The sequence below is a fragment of the Schistocerca gregaria genome, chromosome 8 (genome assembly GCF_023897955.1).
Source record: "Schistocerca gregaria isolate iqSchGreg1 chromosome 8, iqSchGreg1.2, whole genome shotgun sequence".
In the NCBI taxonomy this organism is placed as follows: Eukaryota; Metazoa; Arthropoda; class Insecta; order Orthoptera; family Acrididae; genus Schistocerca; species Schistocerca gregaria.
This window is the reverse complement of record NC_064927.1, coordinates 354,041,604-354,058,360: the sequence shown is the minus strand read 5'-3', so window position 1 is coordinate 354,058,360 and position 16,757 is coordinate 354,041,604. Positions and strand designations below refer to the sequence as shown.

The window sequence follows — 16,757 nt, the reverse complement described above, 5'->3', positions numbered from 1 at the left end:
ACATGAATGGATGTAGGTGGTTACACAGGATGATTACGTACGTGTCACCTGTCAGAATTGTATCTAAACGTATCAGGGATCCGAAATCACTCCAACTGCACATGCTCCACACCATTACAGATCGTCCACCAGCTTGAATAGTCCCCCGCTTACATGCAGGATCCAAGGATTCATTCGCTTGGCTCCATACCCGTACACGTCCATCTGCTCAATATAATTTGAAACAAGACTCCTCTGACCACGCAACATCTTTCCAGTCACCAACAGTCCAATGTCGGTGTTGACGGGCCAAGGGAGGCGTAAGACTTTGGGTCGTGCAGTCGTCAAGGGTACACCCACGCATGCCTATACCAGTTTCCTTGGCGCTTCAGTGTAAGAGTGTTGTGCAAGAATTTCATAATTCTCATGATTTGTGTCCTAGCTAGTATATAAATGTTCACACCTTGCAACTAGGACTCGTATTTCTGAGAAAAATGTATCCAGACAGTAATTACTTATGAATTTTTACATAAATTTGTTTTGGGGTCAGGTCGTGTAGTTCAATTTTGAGAACATATGGAGTTCAGATAACGGCTATGATATGCCACTCTTAAAATGAAACTATAGTCTTGTGCTTAATTGGATACATCTTTATTGCAACAGTGAGAGAAATAGAATATCAATAAATATAAACTCATACAGATTGTGAAGAAAAGTACATTTATGTGCTCTTAAAACAGAACACTTACACTGTATTTAGAGATTTTAACATCAACGGAGAACTCTTTGTGGCTCATGGTGTAACAGGTAGCCAATTAGTGTCAACAATTACATAATTTTTCATACGTGAAAAAGTTGTCGCTGATACGTGCGTTGCCCACTGCAATGAATCCTTTGCTCTCAGAGGCTTCATTTTCAGAAACTTGCTTGTAGGCTTGGAAAATGTAGCATTTGAAACACTGTGCTGGTCACTGATCTGTGGTTGAGCTAAGGCCATTCTGTCCCTTTGACACACAGAACTGCAGGCTTGTTCTGTGCGTCAAGGCGACACAGCCCATCAGTGACTGACTAGGACAGTTTAAGAAGAGTAAATGCTTCGGTAGCCGACAGTTTCAGTTATAGACACTGCTTAGCTTGTCAGCAAATGTTCACAAATTCGTTAGGTCTCTAATTCTGCTGTGTAAATTTTAAAAACTGCGATTCCTGAGAAGACCGGAGGACTAAGCAGCGAGTAATATCGAATAATTTACTATGGATGAATATCAGGAGATCCAGTTAACAATATTGTTCCCATCTTGCGATAAGTATTTGACGATATTGTAACAATTTCAGGTTTCACTCATTCAGATGCACTGTGATTACAATAACGCACGGCGGAAGGCCGTTAAAAATGGTTTTCTGTTAAATGTAAAACACACCAGTTTTGTTCGACGAATAGGTTATAAGTCTCTTCACAACGAAACAGTTTCGGCGACCTCGAGAGACTTGATGTAGTGAAATGCAGGACCTTTTTCAGTAGCGCGCATGTAACTCTCTCTTAGTCGAATTTTTTGGCTGCCATTGAAGGAATGAAGAAGTGCACAGAATGTTCCTTATTTCTCAGAACCAGATCACGAATCGTTAGCTATATTGACGTTCTCTCAAGAACCACTGGTACTCTGAGCGTCTTCTTCCAGATTGCAGAAACAGTCCTGAGTAGAAGTGAAACAGATACAGATACGTAACCTAACACCCTGAATTCCACAGTGTGACATCTGGTCCATAATATCTATAAGCAAAATTTTTGCGAAATTAGTTGTCGTCGAAGTGTCTGTACTTTATCACTACTTTTTTTGCCTCTACCTCTGGATGGCAACAACTTCTTTCGTAGACTGTAGGACTGTCACGAGAAGATATAGTTTTGTTATTTTTTGTTAGTGAAGAAATATGTCACTCTACCAGGTTGTGCAAACATATCGAACTTCTAGGACAATCTCACATGTATCGTTATGGCAGTTTCATATCTGTTTCGAGCTCCTCAGTATAAGATTGTTTCAGAACGCCTCTTGTCGGATATGTTAAAGCACATAATGTCCATTATGCACATATCTTACCCAGTTCAGAGGACATCAAGCAGACAGCAAACAAATGCCAACGCATCGACTCAGAGAAAGCAGAGTAAATCTTTAATGGTTTCGACAGCCAGCAGTCTATAAGGAGCACAGTTCCTCCATGCTGGAAGTGATGTCCTTTTTGGAAAGGACTCCAGCTGCGGGAAAGATGTACATTTCCGTGGTGGCTGGGCATGTGGAGACCTTTCCATGACCATTGGCGACGTCCGCTATCCGTTCCAGCTTCTCCTGTCGATGGGGCAGCGACCTCTGTGTCGTCGCGGAACGGAGCAGGGTGGCTGTGAAGACAGAGAGAGCAGTGTTACTGCAGCAACATCAAGCAGCAATCTGTTTATGGCGCAAGATACACAAAACCACTCAGATATATAGGTACTGATGGGTCACTAAAATTTACAAAGTTGAGCAATTTGGTTTGATATAGCACAGGGTGTGAATTAACGAGCATTGCGCTCTCATTTGAGTACGAGGCGTGTTTTTAAGTAAGTACCGTTTTGAAATTAAAAAAAGACGTGCTAAGGTATCTCAATAATATTATTTTTACATGAAAGCCTGTACCTTAATCTACTTTTCTAAATAATTTCCGTCAATATTGAGGCACTTGTCATAACTTTGTACAAGTTTTTGAATACCCTCCTCATAGAAGTCTGCTGCCTGACCTGTTAATCGCTGTATCACCACTGTTTTGACTTTGGCATCGTCTTGAAGACGCTGACCGTCCAGGTGTTTATTCAAGTGCAGGAACAGATGGTAGTCACTGGGCGCAAGATCGGGGCTGTGCGATATAGTTTCCCATCGAAAAGATGTGATGAGATCTTTGGTCTGATTCGCCACATGCGGACGGGCATTGTCTTGCAGCAAAACGATGCCCTTGCTCAACTTCTATGGACTGTTGCTTTGATTCTGGTGTGACGTAGGCCACCCATGTTGCTTCGCCCGTAACAATTTGGCTTAAGAAATCATCACCGTTGTTGTGGTACCGCTCAAGGAAAGTCAGTGCACTGTCTAAACGTTTCGTTTTGTACACATCCGTCAAAATTTTCTGCACCAAACGTGCGCACAATTTTCGGTAATTCAAGTGCTCGGTCACAATGACATATAAAACACTATGAGAAGCATTAGGAAAGTCATCCTGTAAGGAGGAAATCGTAAAGCGTCTGTTTTCTTTTACCTTATTGCCCACTTCCTGCACCAAACTTTCATTAACGACCGCAGGACGCCCACTCCGTTGTTCATCATGCAGATTTGTGCGGCCATCTTTACATGTTCTCACCCACTTTCTTACCATTCCATCACTCATAATGTTTTCTCCGTAAACTGCACAGATATCACGATGAATATCGATCGCTTTTAGGCCTGTAGCACTAATAAATATTATAACAGCCCGTAATTCACAGTCGGCGGGACTCACGATTATCGAAGGTATCTTAAACAGTCAGTACACAACGTAAACAAGGAAGAATCAGACTGTAATGGCGTCAGTGCGTAGATTAAGGTACAGGCTTTTATGTAAAAATAAAATTATTGAGATATCTTAGCACGTCTTTTTTTAATTTCAGGACGGTACTTACTTAAAAAACGCGCCTCGTATATGGCCGAAAGAGTCAGCCTTCAGGAATTGTGAAACGAACCCTGTCGTCTAGGACCGTATGCTACAAAGAGTGCAGATTCACCACTAGATGGGGAAACACACAGGGGTCTATTGTATATTGAGGCCTAAGCGCTGTAGTGTGCGAGTGAGGCAGACGAAAACCTACGTCACAAGGAAACCCAGTAGAAGGCTTTTGTGGCCAAGAGGACGTATCAGTGTTAAATAGAGCGGACTTAAGGTTGGCCATAAAGGGAAACATTTATGAAAACTATTTAATTCTGTAGTAATGCAGGGAATTAAGCCACAGTTATTTTAACCTACCATCGTTTATAAATATCCATGCTGATTACAATAAAATTTGAATATTGATCATATCTACAATAGTCTAGGATTTACTGTTAAAGTGAAATTGATAAGTTTTGTAACAAAGACCTGAATGCTAAAATCTGAACGCTTTGGTCGATCTTAACCATCGACATTTCATATAGAAGCGAATCATTATAATGACAAGCGCTGTAAATATCAACTATGTAACTTTATTTGTTTAAAAGATATAGTAAAGTTACATTATCACTATTTTCAGTTAAGCATCAGATCATCATTTCCTCCACAAAAAAACACATTGAATGATGACAGCATGACGCCTTGTTGAATCATTAGGTAATAGAATATTTGTTGTAAATTTTAGTGCATAATACTTGCTTTTGTTCTTTATTTATTTATCAGAAAGCATATTGGTGCAAGGCTACTGGCCGTGACGTTTAAAGTTAAGAAGAAAACTGTATTGGTTTTATGTAAAAGAATTTAACGCTTATTATGTAATGACTATTACTGTTACTTTATTTAGAACGTGAAAGTTGTCAAACTTTGATTATTTAAACATGTTAAAATGTAAAATAATTTAGAATAAGCTGTAGCCAATCAGATGGAAGGCTTCAGGAAAGGGAACTGTCCCAGTCAGTTGAGGGAGGATATTCGGCGCGCGGGAAACGCGGCCGGGGACAGACAGGGGACAGTGCCGGGGCAGAAGCGAAAGCGGACAGCTCGGCTGGAGACATAAAAAGGCTACACTTCAGATTGAGACCCGAAAGCGGACAGATGGTCTTTAGGCAGCTAAGAAGTGAAACGACTTAGAAAATTTCACGTTGTGCGGTATCGCGGGACTTAGTCTCTGAGCGGTGAGCGGCCGCGCGCCTGGTGTGAACTCTTTAACTTTTCGCGTAGATAACTTGTATTTCGCGATTACATGGTGAGTGATCGAACTGTGTCAAATGGATATGCGCTCGAGCGTAACAATATCTCTAAATACGAACACTTTCGCCATTAGTTTGCTTTCTGAATAAACATTATTTTAACCATCTCGCAACTGTGTGGCCTACATCATTTAAGGGTCTTTAATTTAGTTCTCGATATTCTTATTACTGTTATTATATGTTATGTAAACTCTGTACTTCGCAAACCGGCCATTAGCCAGACAATTTAATCAAAGCGTCACAAGTTTTTAGGGGTGTGTAATGCGACACGTGCGGTTCAACCCCTAGACGAGTTTGAGCCAGGATATTTCGACGAAGAGGAAGCGCATGTGAGCCCGTACATCTCTGGGATGTTAGCTCGCAAGGGATTTGTATTAGGTTGGTGCATAAGTTTGCAGCGTTTTTCCATAAATTCAATAAACGCAACTGATACACGTAACAGAGACTTTAATCATCTGTAATATATTCTCCTTCGCCGTTTACAACGGTCTGCCAATGCTGGCGCAACTTTTCGATTCCGCGACTGTAGAAACCACGTGGTTTTGAGGGGAAGAACTGGTCTAGCCATGGTCGGAACGTATTCTCATGCGGAAAGGAAGTTGCTTCAAGGTTATTCGATGGAGAGCGGGAAAGATGAATGTCTGTGGGGGCAAACAACGTGGGTGCGGCATGACTTCGCAACCCAGCTCCTCTATAGCGTTTCTTGTTAGTAGCAAAACGCGGGCGGGCGTTATCGTTGAGCAACATCATTTTACCCATTCTTCCTGCTCGTTGTTATCGGATTGCGTCTGCAAGATGTCTCAGTTGTTAACAAAAAAAAAATGTCAGCAGTAATGGCTACATATCTGTTAAGCAATTTGTAATACACCTCACAGTCGCTATTCCACCAGATGCGTAACATTATGTTTTGTGGATGAGTGCAGGTCGTTGTACGAGTAGTTGCTGCTTTATTTGCCCTCTACCATTCCTTTCTTTTCCTTATGTTAGCACAAAGACACCGTTTCTCTTCACCAGTAACGATACAGGGTAGGAATGATCGGAGTCGTACATGAGCCAGTTGACGACGAGCAAGCAGAGATGCACAGATGGCCACCCGCTGATTTTTGTGGTTCTGGCTTAGAGCATGCGGTATTCTTACACACGGTTTTTGAAGCTTCCATACTGCATGCAAATGTCAGGCGATGATGAAATGACAGCAGTTCATCACATTTGTCCGTTCTCTCGTGCGCTAATGTGGATCATTGTGGATTAAAGCTTCTACACGATCTTCGTCAAACCCCGAAGGTGTTCTTAAATGTGGAGGGTCACTAATGCAAAACAATGCTTGTTAAAACAAGAAAACTCATTTTCTTGACGTGCTCTCTCCAGTCGCATTGTCCCCATACACGGCGCAAATGTTTTTGGATGCCTCCGCTGCTGTCAACCCTTGAACTCAAACAGAAGAATGTGTCCGAAATGTTTCGATTTCTCCACTTGGCACTCCATTTTGTAGCGTCCACAGCTCCACTCACTATCTCCAAATGACAAAATGACAATATGCTAACTCAAATAACAATAGTTAACTACAAATAAAAAATGACATTCGATAAATAAATCGGTAGTTACAGGAAAACCAACATGCAAAAGAAAAAAGTTACGAACTTGTGCACCAACCTAATATCACGCCTATTTTTTTTTTAAAAAAAACGCTTCAACACGTAATTTATCAGAATCAAACGCTGTGTTGCTTGGAGATGAAATCATCCTTTTTATGTACGGAAAAAGTGTAACTCATCCACAGAAAAAAAATCTCTTGAGGTACGGACAATAGGGATAATTTCGTAGCACTTTCTTTCATTTTTTGAGAATACTGGACCCAAAATAAATTACAAAACACAACAGACATTGTAGCATTATACATCAACAGTTACTGAGTTCCTGGGGAAGTGTAATTGTATGCTAACTGTGTCCTATTAGAGGAATATTTCAATTGTAAAACGAGGTCTAATTTGTAGTGTCATTCAGAGAAATTTTAGACCAATATTAAAAACATTTTTTCACTATATCTGATGGTCACGGTAAATTTAGATCGTTCCAGAAGGGAGTGAGGTGTTAGTAAGAAGTAAAAAGAAAGACTTAATTCACTGTTAGAGGTTAACATTGAAATATCAAGATGTATGTGTTGACCAATCACTGTTCGACTTAAAGCACTGTTGCCAGAAGCCCTCTTCACAGCTAACGCCTAATCGCAAGCCTAAAAGCTTGTAGGAACGTGGAAAGACAACTGAAATTGTAACTAAAACACTACAGAGATTATCAAACTCTTGATTTTAGTACAAAATAATGCAAGAAGATTGAGCAGTAGCCATTTGAAATAAAAGTAGTAAGTGGTACAAAGATATCTTGATTGGTAAAAAGTTCCTCTGATTGGCTGTAACAAAAGACGTGGAAAGTAGGGCGAGAGACAATTGTGAGGATTTGAAAGACAAGAAAAGTGCATGGACAAGCCATGAAGATATAAGAAAAAAATTCAGGAGAAATACAGCGCTAAGAATATTTAACATTGAGCCAATATCTTTCAGAAAATTGTGCTAAGCAATATAGTGTAATAATTTTAAAACTGGATTTTGAGCGGTCAGGAAACTAACTCCCAGGTTTTGATTGTACTCTTCCGTACATTTGCATTCATTTCCAACTAGGGATCGGAATTTCTCTCGAGAGAGAGTCTCGAGACAAGTAAGGAAATTCTCGTTAAGCATTTCGGGAGAAAGTGATTAGTACAGCATCGTCATAGGCACGTAGATCGCAACCTGTTGTTAGTGTTAGAACTCCTACCTTGAGGCGTGGCAGTTAGACCATTCCGAACAACCACATTTTCGATTGATCTGGCCTGAGACACATGAGAAATAGCTTTGACTTTAAGTTAGTACGAACAAAATCTCAGCTTAAACTATCTTCAGGGACAAATGTATTTTCCATTGAATAAAGCAGTGTGTTTCTCTTCCTTGGAACGAAACGAAACGAAATAAATATTTGTTACTATTTAAATTTTTCTGTAATGTGGATCACGAGCTTTCTGAGTTCGCTACAACGTTGTACTTTGTTCTCCGCGAAATATTCGAAAGCCGTCGATTCCATTTGGTTGTCATATAAGCACTAAATGCGCTACCTCCGTTAGAATTAAATAAATGTTCCATGTCTCCCATTCTGTTGTAAGCCTTCGATTTGATGTCATTTCAACAACTTTAATGCCTTTCCTTATCAAACCGTTCATTTGGTTTCATTAGGTTAGGAGGCAGAGTCTTTTCTGCCATCAGGAATCCGATCTGGAACTACAACATTAGTAGGTAGCTATGGTATCTATTAGCCAATACTACGATTCAGCATAGTACCTACTATCTTTTATACACTATTAAAACAAAAGACTCATCATGAAGGAGTTATTCAAATTGTTATCGACAGAAAAGGCAAAACTGTGAACTCTGGCGGTCGATAGATGACTGTGTGACGCTGCAGTGCAATTTCATCGTGCAGCTGGCAAGAATAGTAAACAGGGGATGTGCCTATATGAAGGTATAAAGTCTTTGCTAATTTAATTCAGTGTATTCATTTGTACAGGAACTGTGCCTCGCGTGAGAGGACGTCTCGATGAGCTCAAAGAAGCCCGCTGAAGTAAACGGTGAATCGCCCGACAAATGAATAGGAGCGGTGCCACTATTCCACTATGTTGACTTGACAGGAATGCGAGAACCTCAGCCGAACGTAGCGTCAAGATGAAAGCGGTCGACCTAGAGAGAAGACAGAACTTGAGGACCGTGCAAGCGTTAGAGAGACACTCAATGCCCCAGACTCACCATATCATAGATCAGACGTGCAAGTGGTGCTTCTGTGACTTCGAGGACCATTAAATAGCGGCTCACAGAAAGGGGCGCCGCATGCGCTGACCTCTGTACACTAACGAGCCCGTTTGCAGCGGTGTCGGACACACTCGGCCTGGAATTTTGACAAGATGAATCCCGTTTCTAACTGAGCGCCAATGTCCAGCGAGGACGAGCCTGGAGACCCCCAGACTGTGGCAGGACTCCAGCCTGACTGTCGTCCGCCATATGGCCCAACAACCAGAAGCGATGATCTGGGATGCCACTTCATTTCATAACACGACTTGTTTGGTTGCCATCCGTGGCACCCTTACAGCACAGTGGTAGGTCGACGATATCCTAGGTCCCGATCTGTCACCCCTAATGATAAGCCATCCTGGGCTGACATTTCAGCAAGATGATTCTCCGTTCTTGCCAAACGCTACGTGGGCCAGCAAGGCCGCTGGATATCTCCACAACTGAGAACGTCAGAAGCATTATGGCAGGGCGCTCCAACCAGCTCGGTATTTTCACAGTCTAAAGGACCATCTGGACAGAATTTGGCACGATATCCCTTAAGAGGGCAGCCAACAACTCTAAGAAACAATGCCAAGCAGAATAGTTTCTTGAACATGGACCAGATGTGGACCAACACATTATTGACTTGTTCAATTTTTGGATCTCTATCTCTTGAATAAATCATTCAATTTTCCTGAAATTTTAATCTTCTGTTTGTCTGATTCTTCAGTTTCTCCTGGCGTATTTCTTGCTCGAACAGTCCACGGGTGTACTGCCGGTCCATAGTGTCCAACGGTCACAATATTTCGTCAATCAGACATGTCGCCATCGTCAGGTGCGCTGACGGACTGAGCTCCTGAGGGCGGGCGGCCGTATTAAATCCCCTCCCCTCGCGAGACGTTCTCTCCGCAGTCCGCGACCGTGTGTCAGCAGTTGCCGAGACGATGGGGTCGGCGTCTGTGGTGGCGTCGATGTAATTGCCTCATCCGCACCAGTAGACCGTTCGTTTCCTTTGGTGAGCGTCTTTTTTATTAGACTCAATGCTGTTTCCCATGCCCTGCTGAGGTTGTAGCCGCAATCTCGGTTGATGAGTCCGTCCCTGGTACGAATTTCGATAGCCTGTCTAACGACGCTGTCCCAGTATTTCGATGTCTATACCAAGACTCTGGTATGTTGGGAGTCCATTTCGTGATTTTCGGACAAATAGTGCTCTGCGATCTCCGACTAGTAGGGGTACCCAAGTCGAGTGTGCCTCTGAAGTTTTCGGCAACGATCTTCGATGGTGCGCACTGTCTGTCTAATATAAGTCTTCCCACATTGACACGGAATCTGGTATATGCCGGCCTTCTGAAAACCGAGATCGTCTTTGGCACTTTCAAATAATGCTCGTCTTTTATTTGGTGGGCAATAGACAGTCCATACTCGGTGTTTCCTCAATATTCGTCCTATTTTCACCGATAGTGTGCCAGTATACGGTATATAGGCAGTGGATAACTCTTTCTCCGTGACTTCTTTCGTCTTTCGTATTGTAGAGGTGGGGTGGAGAGCGCGTTTTTCCGGAATACAGTTTTGAAGTGTTCCAGCTCTTGGAGCAGACTCTCTGCGTTAGAGATGGTGCACGACCTATGCACCAGTGCTTTTAGCACCCCATTCCTCTGCGCAGGGTGGTGGCAGTTATTCGCATGCAAATACAGGTGGGTGTGCGTTTTCTTCATGTATACCCCGTGGTCCAGCGTGCACCCGCTCTTCTTTTGACCATGACGTCGGAGAGAACGCCTCGCGAGGGGAGGGTTTTAATACGGCCGCCCGCCCTCAGGGGCTCAGTTCACCAGCGCACCTGACGATGGCAACATGTCTGACAGCCGAAATATTGTGCCCATTGGACACTATGGACCAGCAGTACACCCGTGGATTGTTCGAGCATTTGATTGTTTATATATGTACATCGCTTCTACCGATTTCCATTCCATTTGGATAATTCCTTTGTGGTGCGTCGTTTGTTCTTCTTCTTCTTTTTGTCTTAGACTGTATTAACATGAGTGAAAGATTCGATCTAGATGAAATGGATTCTTTCTCCTGTGCTGTGTGTTGTTGCAGACATGCCAAATTCCAGGCACACACTCTTCACTATTGAAGACAATCCCAAACCTATGTTCATGGGTTATCCTTTCGCCCCAATGGGCAGGACGTCAAAGTATCTTGTTCTCAGTTTACCACGTAACCCTGACGTCAGCTGTGTGCTTAGCTATCGACGAGCGCATTAGGCATGCTTTGCTTAAAAGCATCGAGAAATTCTCGAGCCTCTTGGAGGAAGCGCACTTACTTCCCTTCTCTGAATTCTAATTCTACATTAAGCTACTTCTTACCCTCCCCCGAAAAGACAGTCATGTTCTCGATCGATGGATTCGAAATAGAATCGGTCAAGATTATCTCCCACACTGATTAATGATCGCAGAGTGGCACCACGAGAACACATTGCTGCCCCAAGCACCTCGTGTTTTTTCAGGAATGGTTTTCCCGGATGAAAAATCAGTGGGACGCACTCAAGTGTCACTCGTTACGATGAGCGTTTCAGTTGCCATGTCAAGCAAAACAGGCAGTATGACTCTTGATAATCCTTAAGAACTACCAGCACGCTTCTAAGTTGTTTCCATCCACACGCCGATTAGAACTGCTTGTTATTTTCCGCTTGTCAAGTTTCTCTACAGCGTAGCCACACTGGCTGCTAAGCTGCTGCACTGCTCTTCAGACGGTCTTTTACGCATGTGTTTCCCACAGCAATGTTGGCGGCACCCTCCTTGAGAACCCAAGGCGCTGTATCGGCAGCTGCTTGAAAGAAGCAGCCTGGCGATGTGATCTGTAGCGATTAACTTTCATTCAGTTCCTAACGTAACCACATTCTCACAACGTGCAAATATGCGAGGTAGTTTTATTCAGTTCGTCATACCAGTTGCCACAAAACCCTACTTTCTAGAGGACGGGATCGCAACCCCATTTTTCTAACAGAGTGGTATGGAACGTTATTGGGAATAATTACCTATGGTTTCTCTAAACTTGGAGGACAAAAAAATTTTCAAACCAATTTCTTCGTTGTACCCAAGACAGTTTATCCGATATGAAAATCAGTAGACTGCTGGGAATGAAACCAAGGAATGTACCAGCATGGTGAAGAGTAATGGAACGACCTATGGCTCCCTTCCAATCACTAAAACCTTCTGTAACAACATAGTCGGCTAGTTAGTCGATTCAAACGTTCTGGATTTTAATATCTTTCACTTATCGTAATAATCTACATAACCATGGAGTTGCATCACTCATCAACATTTTGGGGCCAAAGATAATTTTGTGTTTGATACCGAGACCTCCAAGAAGAAATCGCAATGTCATACATTGTCGATATATTGATTTTCACATTGTCAAGCTTAAGGTTGTTGAACGACAGCTAGGACAAGCCAAGATGGGAAATCAGAGACACAGTGCACAGAGTAGGGAAAATGTAAGCGTTTGGGTTACCGGAGATAAACAATAACGCTAGAGCTCTGCGAATTGCGGACGCTCTAGGCAGCAGTCCCAGGGCAGAGCTTTCACTTCATATAATTAACTTGTAATTCCATCTATCGCCTTGATGCTGCTGTAAGGCGCCACAGTAGAACATATTTGTACTTAATTTAATACCTTCAGCTGCTGACGGGTGTTGATATGTATCAACAGGAACAGGTGAAAACGTGTGCCTCGACCGGGACTCGAAAGCGGGATCTCCTGCTTACATGGCAGACGCGCTATCCATCTGAGCCACCGAGAGCACAGAGGATGGAGCGACTGCAGGGACTATCTCGCGCACGCCTCCCGCGAGACCCACATTCTCACCTTGTATGTCCACACACTACATTCGTAGTGCCGCACCACAACACCCTCATTACTCATGGAAACAATCTTACAAAGTCCCGTAAGAGTTCGGGGAATATGTGTGTATCCGCACAGAAGAAGAAGGTCATGGCTGGTATTGCCAGAACTACACTCCTGGAAATGAAAAAAAGAACACATTGACACCGGTGTGTCAGACCCACCATACTTGCTCCGGACACTGCGAGAGGGCTGTACAAGCAATGATCACACGCACGGCACTGCGGACACACCAGGAACCGCGGTGTTGGCCGTCGAATGGCGCTAGCTGCGCAGCATTTGTGCACCGCCGTCGTCAGTGTCAGCCAGTTTGCCGTGGCATACGGAGCTCCATCGCAGTCTTTAACACTGGTAGCATGCCGCGACAGCGTGGACGTGAACCATATGTGCAGTTGACGGACTTTGAGCGAGGGCGTATAGTGGGCATGCGGGAGGCCGGGTGGACGTACCGCCGAATTGCTCAACACGTGGGGCGTGAGGTCTCCACAGTACATCGATGTTGTCGCCAGTGGTCGGCGGAAGGTGCACGTGCCCGTCGACCTGGGACCGGACCGCAGCGACGCACGGATGCACGCCAAGACCGTAGGATCCTACGCAATGCCGTAGGGGACCGCACCGCCACTTCCCAGCAAATTAGGGACACTGTTGCTCCTGGGGTACCGGCGAGGACCATTCGCAACCGTCTCCATGAAGCTGGGCTACGGTCCCGCTCACCGTTAGGCCGTCTTCCGCTCACGCCCCAACATCGTGCAGCCCGCCTCCAGTGGTGTCGCGACAGGCGTGAATGGAGGGACGAATGGAGACGTGTCGTCTTCAGCGATGAGAGTCGCTTCTGCCTTGGTGCCAATGATGGTCGTATGCGTGTTTGGCGCCGTGCAGGTGAGCGCCACAATCAGGACTGCATACGACCAAGGCACACAGGGCCAACACCCGGCATCATGGTGTGGGGAGCGATCTCCTACACTTGCCGTACACCTCTGGTGATCGTCGAGGGGACACTGAATAGTGTACGGTACATCCAAACCGTCATCGAACCCATCGTTATACCATTCCTAGACCGGCAAGGGAACTTGCTGTTCCAACAGGACAATGCACGTCCGCATGTATCCCGAGCCACCCAACGTGCTCTAGAAGGTGTAAGTCAACAACCCTGGCCAGCAAGATCTCCGGATCTGTCCCCCATAGAGCATGTTTGGGACTGGATGAAGCGTCGTCTCACGCGGTCTGCACGTCCAGTACGAACGCTGGTCCAACTGAGGCGCCAGGTGGAAATGACATGGCAAGCCGTTCCACAGGACTACATCCAGTATCTCTACGATCGTCTCCTTGGGAGAATAGCAGCCTGGATTGCTGTGAAAGGTGGATATACACTGTACTATTGCCGACATTGTGCATGCTCTGTTGCCTGTGTCTATGTGCCTGTGGTTCTGTCAGTGTGATCATGTGATGTATCTGACCCCAGGAACGTGTCAATAAAGTTTCCCCTTCCTGGGACAATGAATTCACGGTGTTCTTATTTCAATTTCCGGGAGTGTATATACTTACACTACTGGCCATTAAAATTGCTACACCACGAAGATGACGTGCTACAGAGAGGAAATTTAACCGACAGGAAGAAGATGCTGTGATATGAAAATGATTAGCTTCTCAGAGAATTCACACAAGGTTGGCGCCGATGGCGACACCTACAATGTGCTGACAATTGACTGGCGTTGCCTCTTGAAAAGTTGTTGTGACGCCTCGTGTAAGGAGGAGAAATGCGTACCATCACGTTTCTAACTTTGATAAAGGTCGGATTGTAGCCTATCGCGATTGCGGTTTATCGTATCGTGACATTACTGCTCGTGTTTGTCGAGATCCAATGACTGTTAGCAGAATATGGAATCGGTGGGTTGAGGAGGGTAATACGAAACGCTGTGCAGGATCCCAACGGCCTCGTATCACTAACAGTCGAGATGACAAGCATCTCATAAGAATGGCTGTAACGACAGATGGAGACGTTTGAAAGACAACAACCATCTGCACGAACAGTTCGACGACGTTTGCAGGAGCATGGACTATCAGCTCGGAGACCATGGCTGCGGTTACCATTGACGCTGCATCACAGACAGGAGCGCCTGCGATGGTGTACTTAACGACGAACCTGGGTGCATGAATGGCAAAACGTCATTTTTTCTGATGAATCCAGGTTTTGTTTACAGCATAATGATTGTCGCATCAGTGTTTGGCGACATCGCGGTGAACGCACATTGGAAGCGTGTATTCATCATCGCCATACTGGCGTATCACCCGACGTGATAGTATGGGGTGCCACTGGTTACACGTCTCGGTCACTTCTTGTTCGCATTGACAGCACTTTGAACAGTGGACGTTACATTTCACATGTGTTACGACCCGTGGCTTTACCCTTCATTTGAACCCAGCGAAACCCTACATTTCAGCAGGATAATGCAAGACCGCATGTTGCAGGTCCTTTACGGGCCTTTCTGGGTACAGAAAATGTTCGACTGGTGTCCTGGCCAACACATTCTCCAGATCTCTCAGCAATTGAAAACGTCTGGTCAATAGTAGCAGAGCAACTGGCTCGTCACAATACGCCAGTCACTACTCTTGATGAACTGTGGTATCGTGTTGAATCTGCACGGGCAGCTGTACCTGTACACGCCATCCAAGGCGTATGAAGGCCGTTATTACCGCCAGATGTGGTTGTTCTGGGTACTAATTTCTCAGGATCTATGCACCCAAATTGAGTGAAAATGTAATCACATGTCAGTTCTAGTACAATATATTTGTCCAATGAATACCCGTTTATCATCTGCATTTCTTCTTGGTGTAATAATTTTAATGGCCAGTAGTGTATAAGTATACAGTAGAAGATGGTCACAGAAACGTATGTCTTAGCAGAGGCAGCAATCTTGTCTCTTGTCCCTGAGAACCACAATGTCAGTGGGTTTACACAGGTTAGAGTGTTGCTTGCAACAGCAGTCTCCACTCACGAGAGGCCTCAGGGCGGGCCCAAGTAAGGTAAAACACGGTTATTACTGGCCATAATAGGAAAGGCAGTGACGTTTACCTCTCAGCTGTACGCTGTTGCTGCCAAACTTGGAGTTTGCTAATGTAAAGGCCAGAAACATGTCTACCTACGGAATAGGAGCAGGGGAGGAATCTCATGTTGTTGGCAAGATGCTCCCTGTAGGTGCAGAGTTGCTCGTCAGATTGGCTGAAGCCTGTAAAGTGGTGGAGGGCTGGCGGACCGACTACAGGAAGGGAGAAGTAGTGCCTTGCCGCAACCCTTTAAAAATCCATGCTTTTGAATTCAAGAGAATTGCCGTGCAGATCGCTGGGGTGAAACCTCCATGTCACCTGTTGTCAGCCTTGGGTAAGCTCCGACAAGTCAGTTTTTCTCACTTTGAGTACTGCTCTCAATGCTTGCACTTTATAGTGCCGCTAGTGATTGCTATTTCTGTTAGTTCTCGCCCGACGGACTCGGTCGCTGATGTGGAACCAGTTGCATCCATTGTTTTTTGTAATGTTTAGAAGTAGACTTCAATGTAGTATTTAGTTTGTTAAAAATACGGCATTATTCAGACCTCTGAGTATCCTTGAGTCCCCTACTGCTAACATTCTTTCAAATGCCAAAATTCGCGCCTGTCATAGGTGCCCTGTGACAACTTTTGGCGCTGATGCACGCAATCAACCAACCTTCACTAGAAGTTAGTCTAACTCCATTTGCTCCTAACCGAACGGTAGTTACAGACTGACCTATAACCTCCAATGGTACGTCTATTCTGTGTTAGGGCACGACAGTAAGAACTGCCCACAAAAAGTTTGGTTTCATGCGAGGTGGTAAGAGGCGTATCCTTCTGTACATGTGACTCCGAATCGCGTCTTGTGTGTAACGACACAGATTTTCTATGTGATTCTGAACACTTCTTTTATTGCCTGGTGGTAAAAGAGGATCTGTTCCAATTCTCATTTTTCCTTTGTAAACAACTTAGAATCGATATGAACTGACACAGTAACCCTTTAAGCGCAATCACTTGTCTGGCTTTCTTCGTTTTTGTGTTTG

At 44.5% G+C, this 16,757-nt stretch overlaps 1 protein-coding gene across 1 annotated transcript in view; it reads right to left on the bottom strand.

Annotated features, from left to right (window-relative positions):
• Positions 1 to 608: 608 nt before the first annotated feature.
• The window catches only part of LOC126284307 (RYamide receptor-like), a 1,455,467-nt gene continuing 1,439,318 nt past the window's right edge, over positions 609 to 16,757 (bottom strand). The window contains exon 11 of the mRNA XM_049983138.1: positions 609 to 2,368. Coding sequence (XP_049839095.1) covers positions 2,169 to 2,368 — 200 coding nt within the window. The 3' untranslated portion in view covers positions 609 to 2,168. The remainder of the gene's footprint in view (positions 2,369 to 16,757) is intronic.